At 29.8% G+C, this 17,459-nt stretch overlaps 1 protein-coding gene across 2 annotated transcripts; it reads right to left on the bottom strand.

The window, feature by feature from the left end:
• Positions 1-9,077: 9,077 nt before the first annotated feature.
• LOC101490679 (abscisic acid 8'-hydroxylase CYP707A2-like) lies at positions 9,078-11,961 on the bottom strand. Of its 2 annotated transcripts, XM_004512272.4 has the most exons (7): positions 11,643-11,953; positions 11,217-11,532; positions 10,673-11,059; positions 10,371-10,545; positions 10,138-10,244; positions 9,902-10,020; positions 9,078-9,705 (listed from the first exon to the last, which is right to left on the bottom strand). In XM_004512272.4, the coding sequence occupies exons 1-7, from the start codon at positions 11,837-11,839 to the stop codon at positions 9,612-9,614; spliced, it is 1,395 nt and encodes a 464-aa protein (XP_004512329.1). In that variant the 5' UTR covers positions 11,840-11,953; the 3' UTR covers positions 9,078-9,611. The 2 variants fall into 2 exon arrangements, with proteins under 2 accessions (XP_004512329.1, XP_073220753.1); XM_073364652.1 differs by lacking the exon at positions 9,902-10,020 and having other exon boundaries at positions 11,643-11,961.
• Positions 11,962-17,459: the final 5,498 nt, after the last annotated feature.

Here is a 17,459-nt window from a genome sequence, read left to right as displayed (position 1 = left end):
CTTGCACATATTGGGTCTTTCTCCACATAGGAAGGGAGCCCAAAACCCAACATATCTCCCCCTCACAACTATGTGGAGGTGACCGCCAAACCGGCGATCTCACAACAAGTTTCAAACTTGCTTCTCGGTAATGCCTTGGTCATCATATCAGCACCATTATCATCTGTATGAATCTTGGCCAATTCCAACAATCCAGCATCCAAAACATCACGTATCCAATGATACCTAACATCAATGTGCTTGGACCTAGAATGAAAGGTTGAGTTCTTACCAAGATGAATTGCACTTTGACTATCACAAAATAGCAAATACTTATCTTGAACAAAACCAAGCTCCTGCAAGAATTTCCTCAACCATAACAATTCCTTGCATGCTTCTGTAATGGCAATGAACTCTGCCTCAGTAGTGGACAATGCAACACACCTCTGCAATCTGGATTGCCATGCCACAGCTCCCCCTGCAAGCTTAATCAAGTAGCCTGAAGTAGACTTTCTGGAATCAATGTCTCCAGCCATATCAGAATCAGTATATCCCACAAGAGTAGGCTTATCACCTCCAAAACAAAGCCTCAAACTGGTAGTACCACGAAGATACCTCAAAATCCATTTCACAGCATTCCAATGCTCTCTACCTGGATTAGACAGAAATCTACTAACTGTACCAACAGCATGTGCAATATCAGGCCTTGTACACACCATTGCATACATTAAACTACCCACAGCAGATGCATAAGGAACTCGTTGCATATCTGATTTTTCAGCTTCATTGGTAGGACTCTGACTAGTACTCAATTTAAAATGAGTAGCAAGAGGAGTACTTACAGCCTTAGCATATTCCATCTGGAACCTCTGTAACAGTCTTTCAACATAGTGTTCTTGTGACAGCCAAAGTTTCTTCTTGTTCCTGTCACGCATGATTCTTATACCAAGAATCTGCTTAGCAGCTCCCATGTCTTTCATGGCAAATGACTCGCCCAATTGCTTCTTCAACCTGTTAATCATGGAAATATTTTTCCCAACAATAAGCATGTCATCAACATACAATAACAAGATAATGAAATCATCATCAGCAAACTTTTTAACAAAGACACAGTGATCAGAAGTAGTCTTCCTGTAGCCTTGCTCACACATAACTGACTCAAACTTCTTGTACCACTGACGCGGGGCCTGCTTCAAACCATATAGACTCTTTCTGAGCCTACACACATAGTCTTCTTTGCCTTTAACAAGAAAACCATCAGGTTGCTTCATGTAAATCTCTTCCTCCAAATCACCATGAAGGAAAGCAGTTTTTACATCCATTTGCTCTACCTCCAAATCAAGAGTAGCAGCCAAACTCAACACAGTTCTAATGGATGACATCTTCACCACAGGAGAAAAAATCTCATTGAAATCAACACCCTTTCTCTGTCTGAAACCTCTCACAACTAATCTGGCTTTATATCTTGAAGATGTAGAATTGTTTTCTTGCTTCACTCTGAAGATCCACCTGTTTTCCAAAGCCTTCTTTCCCTTAGGTAGTTTCACCAAATCAAAAGTGTGATTATCATGCAAAGACTTCATTTCATCTTGCATAGCATCCAACCACTTCTTCTTTTCATCACTCTCCATGGCTTCATCATAACATTCAGGTTCGCCTCCATCAGTCAAGGTAACATAGTCATCAGAAGGATACCTGGTGGATGGTTTCCTCTGCCTAGTAGACCTCCAAACTTGAGCTTGAGGTGGTTCAGGAGCATCACCAAGATCCTCATCTTGTGACATCTCATGTTCTTCTTCAGCATCATCATTAGGAACATCAAAATCATCTCCAAGCTGCTGATCACCAACATCACCATGTTGCTCATCATTCTGAACATTATTTTCAGCAGTATCCAGATCATGTGTAGGCATCCGAACTGGATCAACATCAGACAAACCATTATCAATCTCAGGTGTAGTCTTCTCCATCTTATCAATGTCTTCAATGGTTTGGTCTTCCATGAACTTCACATCACGGCTTCTAACAGCTTTCTTCTCAACTGGATCAAACAGCTTGTAGCCAAATTCATCCTGACCATAACCGATAAAGATGCACTGTCTTGTCTTCCCATCCAACTTGGATCTCTCATCCTTTGGAACATGCACATATGCTTTGCAACCGAAGACACGCAAATGATCATACCTGACATTCTTGCCAAACCAAATCTTGTCTGGCACCTCAGCATTCAAAGCAGCTGCAGGACTCAGATTAATAACATGCATTGCCGTGTACAATGCTTCACCCCAGAAATGCTTAGGCAACTTTGCTTCAGAAAGCATACACCTAACTCTTTCAATCAATGTCCTGTTCATTCTCTCTGCTAAACCATTCAGCTGAGGGGTTTTAGGAGGAGTCTTTTCATGTCTGATACCGTGCTGCTTGCAATAAACATCAAATGGTCCACAATACTCACCACCATTGTCAGTACGAATGCATTTCAACTTCTTGCCTGACTGTCTCTCCACCATAACATGGAACTCTTTGAATTTCTCCAGAACTTGGTCTTTTGTCTTCAAAGCATAGACCCAAAGCTTTCTGGAACAATCATCAATAAAAGTAACAAAGTAAAGTGCACCACTAATTGACTTTACCTTCAACGGGCCACAAACATCAGAATGCACCAATTCAAGCAACTCTGACTTCCTTGAGGAAGGATGTTTCTTGAAGGATACTCTAGTCTGCTTACCAGCCATGCAATGAGAATATTTCTCCAACTCTGCACTCTTTAATCCCGGAAGTACATCCTTTTTAGCTAAACAATTCAGCCCCTTTTCACTGATATGACTAAGCCTGCGGTGCCACAAAGAAGCCTCCATATCCATGGCATTCACACTGTCTTTAGCAACCAATGCTTTAGTCCAATACAGTTTATTAATTTTCTCCCCTCTGGCCACAACTAAGTTACCTCTGGTGAGTTTCCATTTTCCTGAACCAAAGTGATTATCATAACCACCATCATCAAGCATCTGCACAGAGATCAAATTAAAGCGAACATCTGGAGCATGTTTGACTCCTCTAAGCAACAACTGCACTCCCATGTTGGTCTGCAAACAAACATCACCAATACCAACTACCTTGGACACACCATCATTACCCATCTTCAACACTCCAAAGTCACCAGAAGTGTAAGATGTGAAGAACTCCTTCCTTGGTGTAACATGCAGTGTAGCACCACTATCAATAATCCACATGCTCTCATCTGATACAAGATTGACTGAGTCATAGTCACGGAGAATAATCAGATCATCACAAGTAGCAGTAGTAACACGGTCATCATCATCATGATTCTTATCTCTCTGCTTACTGTTATTGTTTTTGCTCTCCCTTTTCCATATGAAACAGTTCCTCTGTATGTGCCCCATTTTGTGACAATAATTGCACTCCACATTCTTGTGTCTGGACTTGGACTTACTTCTGTTGTTCTCTCTACTCGCACTTCTGTTATTCTGTCTATTCCCTTTCGGTTCCTTTCTTTGACTTCGGCCCCTGTTCTCAGTGACAAGTACCTCGGAATGAGATGAAGTACCTTGTGCCTTCCTTCTCATCTCCTCATTAAGAACACTTCCCTTTACACTTTGCAAAGAGACAACACCATCAGAAGCTGAGTTTGTAATTGAAACCCGAAAAGTTTCCCAAGAATCTGGTAGAGTATTCAGTAGCCATAGTCCCAACACTTCATCATCAAATTTGATACCCATACCTGACAATTGATCTAGGAGCCCTTGAAAATCATTTAAATGATCTGAAATAGAAGTCCCCTCCTTGTACCTCAAATTCATCAAGGAGTTCAACAAATACAACTTATTATTCCCTGATTTAGAAGCATACAAAGATTCAATCTTCTTCCACAAGGATCTTGCATGTTCCTCATTAGCAATGTGATTATAAACATTGTCTTCTACATATTGCCGAATAAAACCACAGACCTGCTGATGTTCAAAGCTCCAATCCTCATCAGTCTTGGATTCTGGCTTCTCAGTAGCAAACACAGGAAGATGCAAATTCTTCACAAATAACAGATCCTTCATTTTTCCCTTCCATAAGTGATAATTAGTGCCATTCAAACAAATCATTCTATTTGTATTTGCCTCCATCATTCAAACAAGTCAAACAGCCCCTTAACCAAAGAGCTCTGATGCCACTCTGATGGGAAATTCAACAACAAATATAATAACAACTCTAACAGAGCAATATGCAGCGGATAATCAATTTCCCAAACTTGCAAGAATCTGTGAGGAGCAATCAACAAATAATCACAGCAACTAAAGTCACCATCACAAATGACACAATAATTTTTAACGTGGAAAAACCTTCTCAATGTGAGAAGTAAACAACCACGGGACCAAACCAGTAATAGAGTTCCACTATGATCAAAATATGGGTACAAGAGAGTTTCTAATATGGCACAAATTCGTGCTCAGCAACCAGCCAAAAACAGCAAGGTAACCAGCACAACAATCAGCCAACACAATGAGAAAACAAACATGAAATTGAGAACAAAGTTCAGCAAAAAACCAGAAAAACTGTTGCTGTCCGAGTCCAATTTCTCCCACCTCAGACCTCTGATCGACGATCCAAACGGTCAGAATGAAGTACCACGAGTCACGAACCTGCTGTCCAAATTTCAGCCCGATCCGACGGTGAACGAAGGAGAAATCGCGAATCTAGTGCAGCTGCTCTGTTTTATGCGAGAATAGGGTTTGCTCTTCCTCTCTCACTTTTCTCTTTGCCTCTCTCTCTGAATTCAGCTCTTACACGCCCACTAATCTGACCTGTCTCCACTTGGTTAAGTGAGACACATGGACTTGCACATATTGGGCCTTTCTCCACATAGGAAGGGAGCCCAAAACCCAACAATAGGAACTTTTAATTTTGATTAAAATATAAGTTTATAATTTTTCATGGCAAAATACAATCGTTAAATGTCTTTGTTAAAAAAATTAAAAATTTAATATAATTTTGAAAGCTATGCATTTAATATTTTGAAATTTTAAAAATTGGTTTCTTTTACATATATATTTTTTCTTTAAAAAATATCGATAAAACTCAAATTTATTTTTAAATTCTAGTTCATCTGATAATAATTATAGCATATCATTTATAGAAAAAAAAACCTCAAAATTTACGTTGATGAAATCATAAAATCTTAAATGTAATTATTTAAAAAAAAATATAATATCGCCTTATTTTATTAAAAGTCAGATTCAATATAGAAAATCAAATAATATTTGTGAGTAGACACAAAATACAGATAAAAACTAAAGTAGATGAAATTTTTGTCTCACCCCCCTTGTTTATTGAGTATTGTAATTGTAAACTTCTACTAATGTGTGACAATGACAATTGGTTGCCAGCCACAAAATTTTGATAAGATATATTCCTAATTCATTATTTGAAATTAAAGTGGCATTGTCATCACATTTGCTTATATATTCACCACTATTGAAACATGCTAACAATCTGATCACTTTATCATACAGTGCCAACTAACTTATCAAAATGGTAAAGGCAATGTGCCTAATGTAGCTGTTGTGTTGATTTTGGTTAAATTGATTCTCCTTATCTTGCCAAAATTATCATGATTAACAATACTTCAGAACATTGTCCTAAAAAAATTACTTCAAAACATTGCTATTTTCTCCCTTTAATATATATGCCATTTAATTTAATTATGTAAAATGGGAATCTATTTTTTTTCTTTCTTTTTATCTAAATTTTCAGAGAAAATTAGCTAAATAACAAGAGAGGAAGTAGTAGTTACAGTGACAAATGAAATAAACGTGAAAGTTGGTTATGGAGTAGCATACTAGCATGGACACACCTATATTATACGTGTCTCTTGTTTCTTGCACCAATGTGTTATATATATAATTTTAATAAAATATTATATATTTATTTAAAAATATTTATAATTCAAAATAATTTTCAAATATTTAAATTCAATATTAATATTTATTAATTAATTTATAATTTAATATTAAATTAACAATATCGATTAATTGAGTTATAATTTAATAACGTTTATAAGCCGGTTTTATACAAACTATATACTAGATAGATTCAAAAATAAAATAAAATAAAAATATATAATTTACTCATCAATCATCATATCTGTACTTGACTTTTGTGAAATCGGATCCTATGCTGACTTTTTTTTCTTTTTTTAATATAAAAAGGGTCGAAGCCCATATGCTGACTTTATAGCCAGAGAGTTTGCTTTCTAATTCGATTACATTCAAATAATTGTAACAATTTAATAAATATTTGGTTAAAACAAGGACTTGGTACGGAAGATATTGGCTCTAAAAGAATGTGACTTTTATCTAAGTCAATAATAATCTTAATATTGTACATTCAAACTTAATACAGTGTTTAAATCCGATGTAAATTTGTCAAAATTGTGTAACCTTGTAATTTTATCAAAACTTAAAACTAAATTTTTTATCAATATCGTAATTTTTTCAATTTTATCGTACATACACATAATTTATTTTGTATGATGGTTTTAGTCCTTTTCTTTCAATAAAAAAACACCTTTTTCTTTTTTTTCTTTTTCTTCCAAAAAAGTGTAAAACTTTGGAATTGGCTTACCTTAAATTATAAAAGCAATTATTTTAAATAGTTAGACACCATGCTTTTATATCAATTCAGATATGGAAAAAGTAGTAAAGAAACGTTATATATAGCTGTCATGGATTTGAAATGTACCTTACCTCCTTAGACATATCCACCATTAATAATATCAACTTTTTTGCAATTAAACTCACAACAATATAAAAAAAACAAACACGTGTAACAATTGTGCTTAGTCATGAGAGCTGTGAGTTATTATTTGTGGCTAAGATTTTATATATGGCAAAGTCATAATGTACAAAATCTTTGACAAAATAGTTGGAATTCGACCACTTCGTCATGAAGTCATTGATTCTCCATTTTCCCTTTTATCATTAATTGTGGCCGGTAGCTCCATGCTAGACCAGAACAGAATAGTATGATTTAAATGTATGTTATATATTTTTTTATAAAATATTTTCATTGAAGTCTAAGTTACCAAATTTAATTTTATAGATTTCTAATGTGTTGACTTAACTTTTTATTTTATTTTATTTCGGAAAACATCACAAAAATAGAGACCATCATATTTTTGCCTCCCTCCTTAAGTGTTTCATCTAATTCTAGATGCTTATTTGTTTTGGTTCTTATATATTTTAGGGCTTATTGATATGTTCTTGCTCCATTCATTCACATTGATATTATGTTTCTTTTGAATTTTTATCATTTCTTTCTTTCTCAATTATAAATTACAATCAATTAGAGATTAGATCGATCAATTCAATTTTAAAATCCGTCTCATTTTTATCCATTTGATCAATATAAAAATACATCTAAAAATATAATATGAAATATAATTTAACTCAACTTATCCTTAACTTTCACTACATAACCAAACACATATTGTTCCGTATTTAATTCATATTTTTAATACATTTAATTCATATATTTAATACATTTAATTCATATTTTTCAATACATTATTTTCTTAAAATTTATTTGAAATTTGTAAATATATAACACATGTTCTAATTGAAAAATATTATATTAATATTTAATAACTTCATTTTCATAATATTCTTTTTCCTTGGTCTTTAATAGAAAAGTTCTTATTATTGGTATAAGATAGTCATTCTAGTTAGCTTACACGTATTTCAACCTAATTTAATTATGAGAGAATATATTATAACATGAGAAAATGTTCTTCTTGCGGTGCCGTGGTTAATTAGATTATACCGAAAATGTTGATTAATTAATTATAGATATTCAAATTTCAAAGTATATAGTATACTACATTAACAACTAAGCGGTGCAATTTCAAGGCCCACACAACATACCAATTTTTTTTTCTCAATTTGGAAATATTGATGAAACTGAAATCAACATAATATACCGGCATGAAAGTTGAATATAGTGTATATCATGAATTAGATTTCCTACTAAAGTTTCATTTCACTTACAGCTATATATATATGTCTTCTACTAAGTGTTGTATGGAATTTGATAACTATGACATACTCAACCAATTACTTTGGTACATACAATTTCATGAAAAAATAAAGGGAAATTTGTCTTGTTACAAACATGTGCAATTACAAACTACAACATGTGGATATAGATGGATGGTGGCACCGATATATGAAAGCCTTCAAAATATCACACAAAGAAACAAAATTAGGAGTATATAACTATTAATTGGACTATGAAAGGTTTGTTGGAGAAAAATACAATAACTATATATGATAAAGTTAATGAAAATGAATATATACAATGTAGACTAATTTTTCATAAATATGAAATGTTTTAATTTATATATATTGGAATATAGTAGCAATTAAAAGAAATTGATTGAAGAAAAAGTAGAGATAGAGGAGAGGAAGCAACCATACGTGGGGGCAGTACTTGATGATATAACTAACTTGTATGCTTGAAATGACACGTGTTCATATCTAAGGGAACCTGAGTTTAATTGCACATTAGCATATGATATGATATGTGTATTAGTCAAATTTTGAATAAAATTGAATGCATGTTTGCAAGATGGGAAGCACGAATAATCACAACTATAATTCTGTCGTGCCGTGATTTAAAATAAATAGATTTTTTGTTGGATAAAAAGAATATTAATAGTACTATTTTTATTAAGTGTGTATATATTTGTAATAGATTAATTTACACTCAAGCATGGACTTTTTCCCTTATAGTTTGTTTTTTGGCATGGTTTTAGTATCAATAATTTACTTTGTTTTGACTTTGCAGCATTCTAATGGCTACAAAACTAATCAATTGATGTATGGATCTTAGTATAATTTTACATCATCATATACATCACCATGTCTCTTCATAGATATTCACAACTTTTAATAAAATATTATTTGTTTAATATCTATGTATCAAATTATGAAATATGTGAATGAATAGTTTGAAGATTTTGATTAATTAAGATAATAAAAGAAGATATATATGCATTAAACTAAAAGAACAAAAATATATAACACTTGATGTAATTAAAAATATTTAATTGGGTGTCTCTATCTAATGTCCTTAGGACATTTGTTAATTGGACCCTAACATTATTTCTAGGTTACAATGTCATCATGTAACAAGTACCAATACAATCTTTTGAGGACTTTTCCTCAAATTTGGACACAGAGAAGTTGAAAAAATAAAAAAGATCTTTGAGAGTATGAAACCTCTTATATACACTTGACATCCCTATTTGATATGCTATTCTCAAGACTACCCCTTTGGGTGTCTATAGGCCAAAAAGTAAGCAAGAGTTGATCTCATCTCCTTTGTAGAATTTGCAACATGATATTGGACTTTCCTCATTTTCTTGAGAGAGTTGAATTCAATTAGAGCTACAACAAGAATTCTTCTTCTTACAGCAACAAACAAGTAGCGTCAGCGAGAGAAAGTTATTCCAACTAGATTGACATCGCATATCCAGACTAAAATAAGAATTCAATATTTCTATATTCAGAAAGATCTTATAAAATATGAGATTAACTTAGTTCAATCTTATGTTGGAGTGATATCTACTTCTTAGAATGTAATATGATGGGCAATCCATTTTGAGGAAGAGCAAAAGGGCCATACTGAATTCCATTTTTTGCACCCTCCACAGACCACCTACACATAATAATGCAAACAACATTTAGAAAAATTCCAAGTTACTAAAATTAAGAATCATGTTTAACACTAATGATGCATATTAGAATTACAACAAAATCATAATGATTCAAAAACATGCATTAAGTTCAAAGTCCTTGTTATAGAAATAACATTTTAGTGAAACTATTAGTACTAATGATCAAGTTTTACCAACCTGTACTTTGTGGTGAGATGATGCAAGAGGACCAAAATCTCCAACTTGGCTAATTCATTGCCAGGACAAGCGTGGACCCCACTGCCAAATGGCATAAAAGTATTGGGTTTTGCAGCAGCCTGGCAAATCATTAACAGAATCTATCAAGGTCATGATCTTTGTAATTTGTATATCACACATGAATATGAACAAAACTATGGTAAATAGTGAATACATATATCCTACTCAATAATTACCTCAAATCTTGAAGGATCAAACTTCTCAGGATCTTTGAAATTTTTTGGACTATGGTGTATATTCCTAAACAGTGGCAATACTTTCCACCCTTTTGGTATAAGATATCCTAAAAAAAACAATCACCAACACAGAATCTATGAGTCTAAATCAGAAACAAAAAAGAAGATCTTAGAGGAAAAAAAAACTAAAAAATGAAAATTTAAAGTATCATATAAGATTTGGAAATATTAACCTTGATATTCAACATCTTCAACTGCTTCTCTAAAAGTAAAAGACAAAATTGAAGCAACCCTAAGAGTCTCTTGAATAACCCTTGAAGTTACTACCATCTTCTTTGTATCTTCCCAATTAAGACCTTTTTCTTCACCATTTTCTTCCTTGCTCTTCAATATACACTCTTGTTCCTCCTATGATAAAACATGTAAAATCTAAATAAGAAACCAAACAACTAATTTTCAAATCCACCAAAAAATAAATAAATAAATTTGGCAAAAGAATGATTAAAGGATAAAGGGTAGGACCCTAAACACTTACGATCACTGCTTCTAAGACACTGATATTTTCACCAAGGTACTTAACAATCCACGTAAGCACACTAGCTGTTGTGTCACGAGCTGCAAATATGACTCCAATTACATTATCTGCTATCTGTTCATCACTTAGTCCTGCTTTTTCTTCCATGAATGAACCTAACAAGTCTTTGTAATCTTGTTTTTTCTGTCTTCTACTTGAGATTATTTGAGCCAAGATCTTTGCAAGTTCTTTCCTTGCTTTCATAGCTTTGTGGAAGAGTGTTCCAGGAAGGTTAATTGGCATTGAATTGTATCCTTTTTCAAGTGAGTAGTAACACTGTTTTAAACGCTCTCTGTATAGAATTTCATCTTTTCCAAATATTGAAAGGAGTGCAACATTGAATGTGAACTGCAAAGAAACAAACACCCATTATTTATTTTGTATTAAAATCATTAAAAAAATTAAATTTTTTTCAATTTTCTACTCTTAAATTTCATTATTTTTAAAGAGAGAAACAGAGTACACTCTGTTTTGCTCTGTTTTTTGCTCTGTTTTGAAGACTCACCGTTTTCATTTCAAGGAAAGTTGTGATTAACCGTCCTTCACATGAATTAAGACAATCTTCAGCAATGGATTCAATGTCAGGAACAATGTTTTTGATGGCTTCTGGCATGAAGGAACGAAGAACAAGTCTTCTCAAGTTAGCATGATACTCTCCTTGATGAAAAAAGATAGCTTGTTTTCCCAACATCCTCTCTTTGCTTGCTGGAAATGTTGGCTTAAAAAGTTGAGCTTTGTTCAACACAAATTTTGCAGCTTCAGGACTTGAAATCATCACACAAGGACACCCTAAAATGTGAGACTTGAACATAGAACCATACCTATAAAATAAATTTTTTTTTTTTATAATATTTTTATGTTATTAAAATTTATCCATGAAATGAACTAGTTGAAGATAACAATGGAAAATTATTGTAGAATTTCTATAAACCTTTTAATTTTTGATGCAAAAAAGACATTTGGGTCTTGAGAATATAGTTGAAAAGTTTCTCCTATGTAAGGCCAACCCATGGAACCAGGTGGTAGTGGCAAGTCATGTGTTTTGGAGACAAAGGGTTTGATGAATATTTTGAACAAAACAATGAGGAGAAAAGAAGTAAACAAACAAAACATGATACTAAGTTCCATGTTTATGTTGTTAGTGTTGTAGTGAATGAATAATTATAATAGAAGAAAGAGAAAAGAATAATATGAAGAAGGTGTGTGACAAAATAAGTTGAACTTATGAGGTATTTATAGACTTTGTATAAATTTGGATAGTGAAAAAAAAAAATTGAAGAAAGAAGAAAGGGAGAAGGAGGGAAAAAGAAGAGAAGTTTTTTAGATTACAGCTCGATATCCACACACGGAATCTCCCTCCAGCTAATTAATACAAAGTTTAATTAATTTAAATTAGTCTAATTTTGTTTAATTGAAGAAGAAAAAAAGAGAGAGAAAATAGTGAGCACGTGTCACAAGAGTTTAGTTGACCATATATTATGTGTATGGAGAGTGAGTGGTGTCTTTGTTTGTTGGGAAGGTGGGAGTGTTAATTAATTAAATCATAATCATAGAGATTGACACATAAGCAACCCTTCATAAAAACCAAAAGGGAACCTTTTTATTGTTACTATCTATTTTCCGTACTATATGGATTGTGTTCATTTTATAAGCAATTATTATTAATATAGTATATCACATATATTTTTTCTTTCTCTTTTACTAAACTTTCTGCCTAACACATCTTACTAACACAAAGTAGAAGCAGCAACTCGTTTTAGGACACAAACAGCAAGATCTATTAACGTGGATGTTGGTGACAAATTTAGAAAAAGATGGAAAGATAGAGGGTTTACTTGGCATTGGAGATAAATTGAGTATAAGAATCATACCACTTGTTCCATGAGTTCAAAGATTCAATTAAATTAATTCTGTTTTTTTTTTTTTTTCATTTTCAAAACCTATTTCAAAGTAATCAAATTCGGTCGATCTCTTTTGTTTTGAATATTAATTCCACACTATTCAAAGTCCATAGTCTAAAATCCAAACCAAATCATTATATTATTATTTATTTTATTTCACACTATATTAATATTATCATCTTAAAAACTATATTGTATTTTTATATTTTTAATAATCATATACTATTTATTTCATTATAATTAATGTATTTTATTTTGATAGTATTACAATCTATAAAGTTTGTAAAAAAACTAAAATAAATTTTTTAGATTTTAAAAATCGTCAATTCATTTGATTGAACCAAATCAAATCTATTCGTTTTTTATTTAGTTGATTTAATTTGAATTTAATCAACTAATTTTTAATTGGTTTTGATTATTTTTTCTCCTAATCAAAATCCAACCAAATAAAATATTTCATCTAATTTTAAATATAATCAAAAGTAAAATAAATATATTTAATCTAAAATTTAAATTAATAAATCAATTTTATTTTATTTTATTTAACCATCATTTTAATTATATTTAATAGCATTACACCCTACCCTATAGATGTATATGTTGGACATTTCAACAATGTTACATTGAGTAGGTTTGAGCCTTTACATTAATGAGGGTGCCACCCACTTAAACTAACCGAATGTAATTAAGCAGAAAGTAGTGTTCAACTCCAATGGTCCCACGAACATAAAATTCAAAGCTACTATCCTCAAAAATAAATAAAGGTAGGGGCCAATGACATACATAAGCTAACAAACGATTAGTTGTTAGTATATTATGATATCGTTGCATTTTCTGGTAATTGTGTTTTGGTTTTTGCCTGTTCATTTTAGTAAACGTACACGTATTACATATAGATTTTTGATACGTTTGCATGTAATATATGACACATGCATGGGGTGAACTTCATCACCTAATACGTGTCAAATTCAAATGTAGTGAAATTCAAAACAAGAGTAACTAATTTCGAATTCGGTTAAAATGTCGTAATTATTACTCCATTTTCAAATATAAATAAAATATTAAAAATATTTATTTTAAAATTAAATTAAATTAAATACATGAATTTTTTGTATTAATTATAAACTCCTAAATAATTCTAAATTAATAATATATACAAATTAAATTTCAAAATTATTATATGTTAATAATAAATTACGTGAAGAAATATTTTTGACATTTTTGTTAAATTACATAAGAAATATTTTAGTCGATATATGATTCATTAAATTAATATTTCACGCAGATAGATATTGATGCGTTCATCTATACCAATATATTTTTAATCAAAAGAATAAAAAATTCAAATTTTGTATGATTTACTGAATTAATATTTCACGTAGACAAGTATTGATGCGTTCATCTATATCTATATCAAGTAATACTTCAATTTTTTTTTTTTATTGTTTTTTTTATTTAGTATTTTATTTAATTTCAAATAATAATTTATATCTTAAATTGTTAACAATGTTATCATTTTTTTTACAAAAACTTACAAAATAATCATAATCTTTAAACAAAATCTATAAAATTCAATATTAATTTCAAAAAAATTTATATGTTCATAAATTCATAACTCAAATATTCAAATAAATTCATATTTTTATGACCAACAACATCAAATTCACTAAATATTATCAGTTTATTTGAAGATTTAAATTATGAATTTAATGAAATTTGCATTATATTGAAAATGATATTAATTTTAAAAATTTTGATAAATTTTTTAAATCTATATAAAAAATGATAATATTATTTAAAAAAAATTAAAATATTATTTAAAATTAAGTTAAAAAATATCTATAAACTATAATTATTTTTGAGCTTAGATTGATGTTATTATGAGTAGAGTGTCCGGATTGAACAGTAGTTCCCACGTACACAAGTGACAAAACAAAGGCTGCTCTGCTCTGCCTTTGTCTCTAACATCTCGCCGACACAACTTGCGAGAGAGAAATGCATGTCCAAAGCAACGTAAGAGGATAAGGATTATACTGCGCCACCATCATTTTTTCATATATGATTCTCGCCTTGTGCATGCATATATATATGTATGCTACCCCTGCTAGTGTATCTAAGTTCTTCACTTGCTCCAATCAAACTTTGATGTGTATAAAACTTTGAATTTAGTGTATATCGTTAGTCAATTACATTTTTTATATTATTATTTTTATTATAGTGTGATGTGTTTGTTATATTATTTTAATAATTTATTAGTGTAGTTTATGTAACTAATCAACTGATGATTGTTAGACCTAATAGTAATTAAAATCCATGTAGGTTTTTATATTGAATTTCAAAATAAATAATATTCATCTACTCTTCCTTTAATTCATACAAACAAAACTAATTGTAATTAACTAGACAAGAATAGACAGGAGAAAACAGTTGAAGAAGAACATTGATCAACAACATTCAAATAAATTATTATCATGAATTCAAGTATATTTCTTATTCTTTTGTAGAAATTAATTGTCAATGACAATTATAATATCGAAATTTTTAATTGAAATTTTTAATTATATAAAACTTTTTATATTGATAGCGTATATTAAATAAACTAACTTTTTTATGAAAAAAATATTTTAATTAAACTTTATCAAATTCACCTGTTTTATTTGTACGTTATAATTATAACAAACTATTTTTAAAATAGTTTTTAAAAATAGTATAAACTACTCTTAAAGTAGTTTATCTTTTCAAAAATTTTAAAGAAGTTTTTAAAACTATATTTTTTTCTTCTTTAAGGGTCCATGTTTATACTTATAAATCATCTATAAATTGTTTGTTAAAAACAACCAACAATCGAGTTAAGGGTGAGTCGAGTAAAAGATTAATCGAACTAAAAACAACTGATAATAAAATTGGATGATTCATCCTCTTAAGCGTTTTTTTTTTACCGTTCAAGCACAACTATAATATAGGTCAAAATAAAAAAAAAATAAATAAAAAGAAAACAGAGAAGAAGTGATTGCACTTAAGGGTAGAAAACGTTCCAAAATGGAGGGGAAATAATGTCAAACTTAATGTGCTACGAATGCATGATAATGGTCATGGCCCATAATAGCATGATTTGTTGTTCAACCTATAAATACGATTTATACAATACATTTGAAACACATAATATAATATTAAAAAAAAAAAAAATTAAGGAGTTAAAGACCCTACGAACAAGAAACATAGTTCACTTTTTACCATAATCACTTAGAAAATATAATTATCATTAACAACATTCTCTTAAAAAAAAAATAGGGCATGTGGGATTAATACTTATTAATATCATGTGTAATACTTCGCAAGTTAAACATAAATATCATTTAACTTATGTATTAAAAATGCATTATGACTTTGTGTTTATTTAGGGGTATTGATTAGTATTGCATAAAGTCAACCCCTCATGGAACCCTTCTTTCCCAAATCGTCCGGCACTTATTTATGTAAACCCATTCTTTGCTGTCTTCTTGTCCCTTCACAATAACTTCTATTTTTTTTTTCTTTTTTTTTTTTACGAGTCACGTCCCTTTCAATATTTTTTGGATGCATGTCGCATTTTTTTTTTTTAAATTTGTATTAATTTTATTTATTAATACAAAAATATTTTTTTAAAATAAACAATTATCCATAAGATTATCAAAATTTAGAGTTTAAGTAAATTTATTTTGTATATTTGAATCTAACTCATATGTTTGTGCGAGTTTATCTCATATTAAAATAATATTTAAATAATTTATAAATTTATATAACACAATAAATGCATCAATGATTCAAAAATTCGAATCTATTATAAAGAAATAAATTAACATAACAAAATCAAACTAACAAAGAAGAAAATAAACCGAATATGAAAACCGAGATTAAAAAAATAAATATTTTATTAAAAATTATAAATATATTTACTTGATTTTATCTGAGTTTACTCAAAATTATTTGAATTTATTAAGATCATTAAAAATAACAAAAAAATAAAAATAAAATTGTTAAAAAATTTATGCGACTTTATCGAATTCACTACAAGTTAAGTTTTATTTTTTAGTTTACTAAAATTCGAGTTTACTTCTGAGTCAACTTGAAAGTGATACCTAAATTTGTAGTGTCTTAGAATTCGACGAGTTAACTTGTGATTTTAACAACCTTAGTTGTTTATATTTTTATAAACAATAAAAATATCATCACAAAATTGTTGTTATTATTAATTTTCCTAACGATATCACTATGCAATGACATTTTATTTACCGTTCATGATAATAGTTTACTTCAAAAACTTCTTATCAAAATAAAATAAACATATTTTAATATATAAAAATACAAAATATTTGTAAAATAAAATTTTAATTCATAAAATATCAACATGACATTTTAATTTAAAAAAATTAAAATCAAAATAAAATAAACATATTTTAATAAATAAATACACAAAATATTTTTAAAATAAAATTTTAATTTATAAAATATCAACATGACATTTTAATTTTAAAAAAATTAAAATCAAAATAAAATAAACATATTTTAATAAATAAAAACACAAAATATTTTTAAAATAAAATTTTAATTCATAAAATATCAACATGACATTTTAATTTTTTTAAAAAATTAAATTTGACAGGTCTCCTCACTAGCTTATATACTTCTTCCCTTTTATATTAATTTTGTTTTCATAATTCAAAAATATCCATATTAGTTGATATCTTAAATACCACCTAGTATAATGCAAGTGTTGTGTTGGACAGAGTGTGAGTATTGTAAATTTTGAATGTATTGAGTTCACTTTTTTGGGTATAAAAAATTATATTTTATGACAGGTATTTGAG

This window comes from Cicer arietinum, chromosome 8 (genome assembly GCF_000331145.2).
Source record: "Cicer arietinum cultivar CDC Frontier isolate Library 1 chromosome 8, Cicar.CDCFrontier_v2.0, whole genome shotgun sequence".
NCBI classification, from domain to species: Eukaryota; Viridiplantae; Streptophyta; class Magnoliopsida; order Fabales; family Fabaceae; genus Cicer; species Cicer arietinum.
This window is presented reverse-complemented; position numbering and strand designations above follow the sequence as displayed.

Bases quoted from the DNA above. Each gene is read 5' to 3' on its own strand.
- LOC101490679 (XM_004512272.4), bottom strand. From the start codon at position 11,839: ATGGAACTTAGTATCATGTTTTGTTTGTTTACTTCTTTTCTCCTCATT. The intron at 10,546-10,672 runs GTAAGTGTTTAG...GTTTTATCATAG, and splicing joins GTGTCTTAGAAGCAGTGATC to GAGGAACAAGAGTGTATATT. The intron at 10,021-10,137 runs GTAATTATTGAG...ATGATTTGCCAG, and splicing joins TTGATCCTTCAAGATTTGAG to GCTGCTGCAAAACCCAATAC.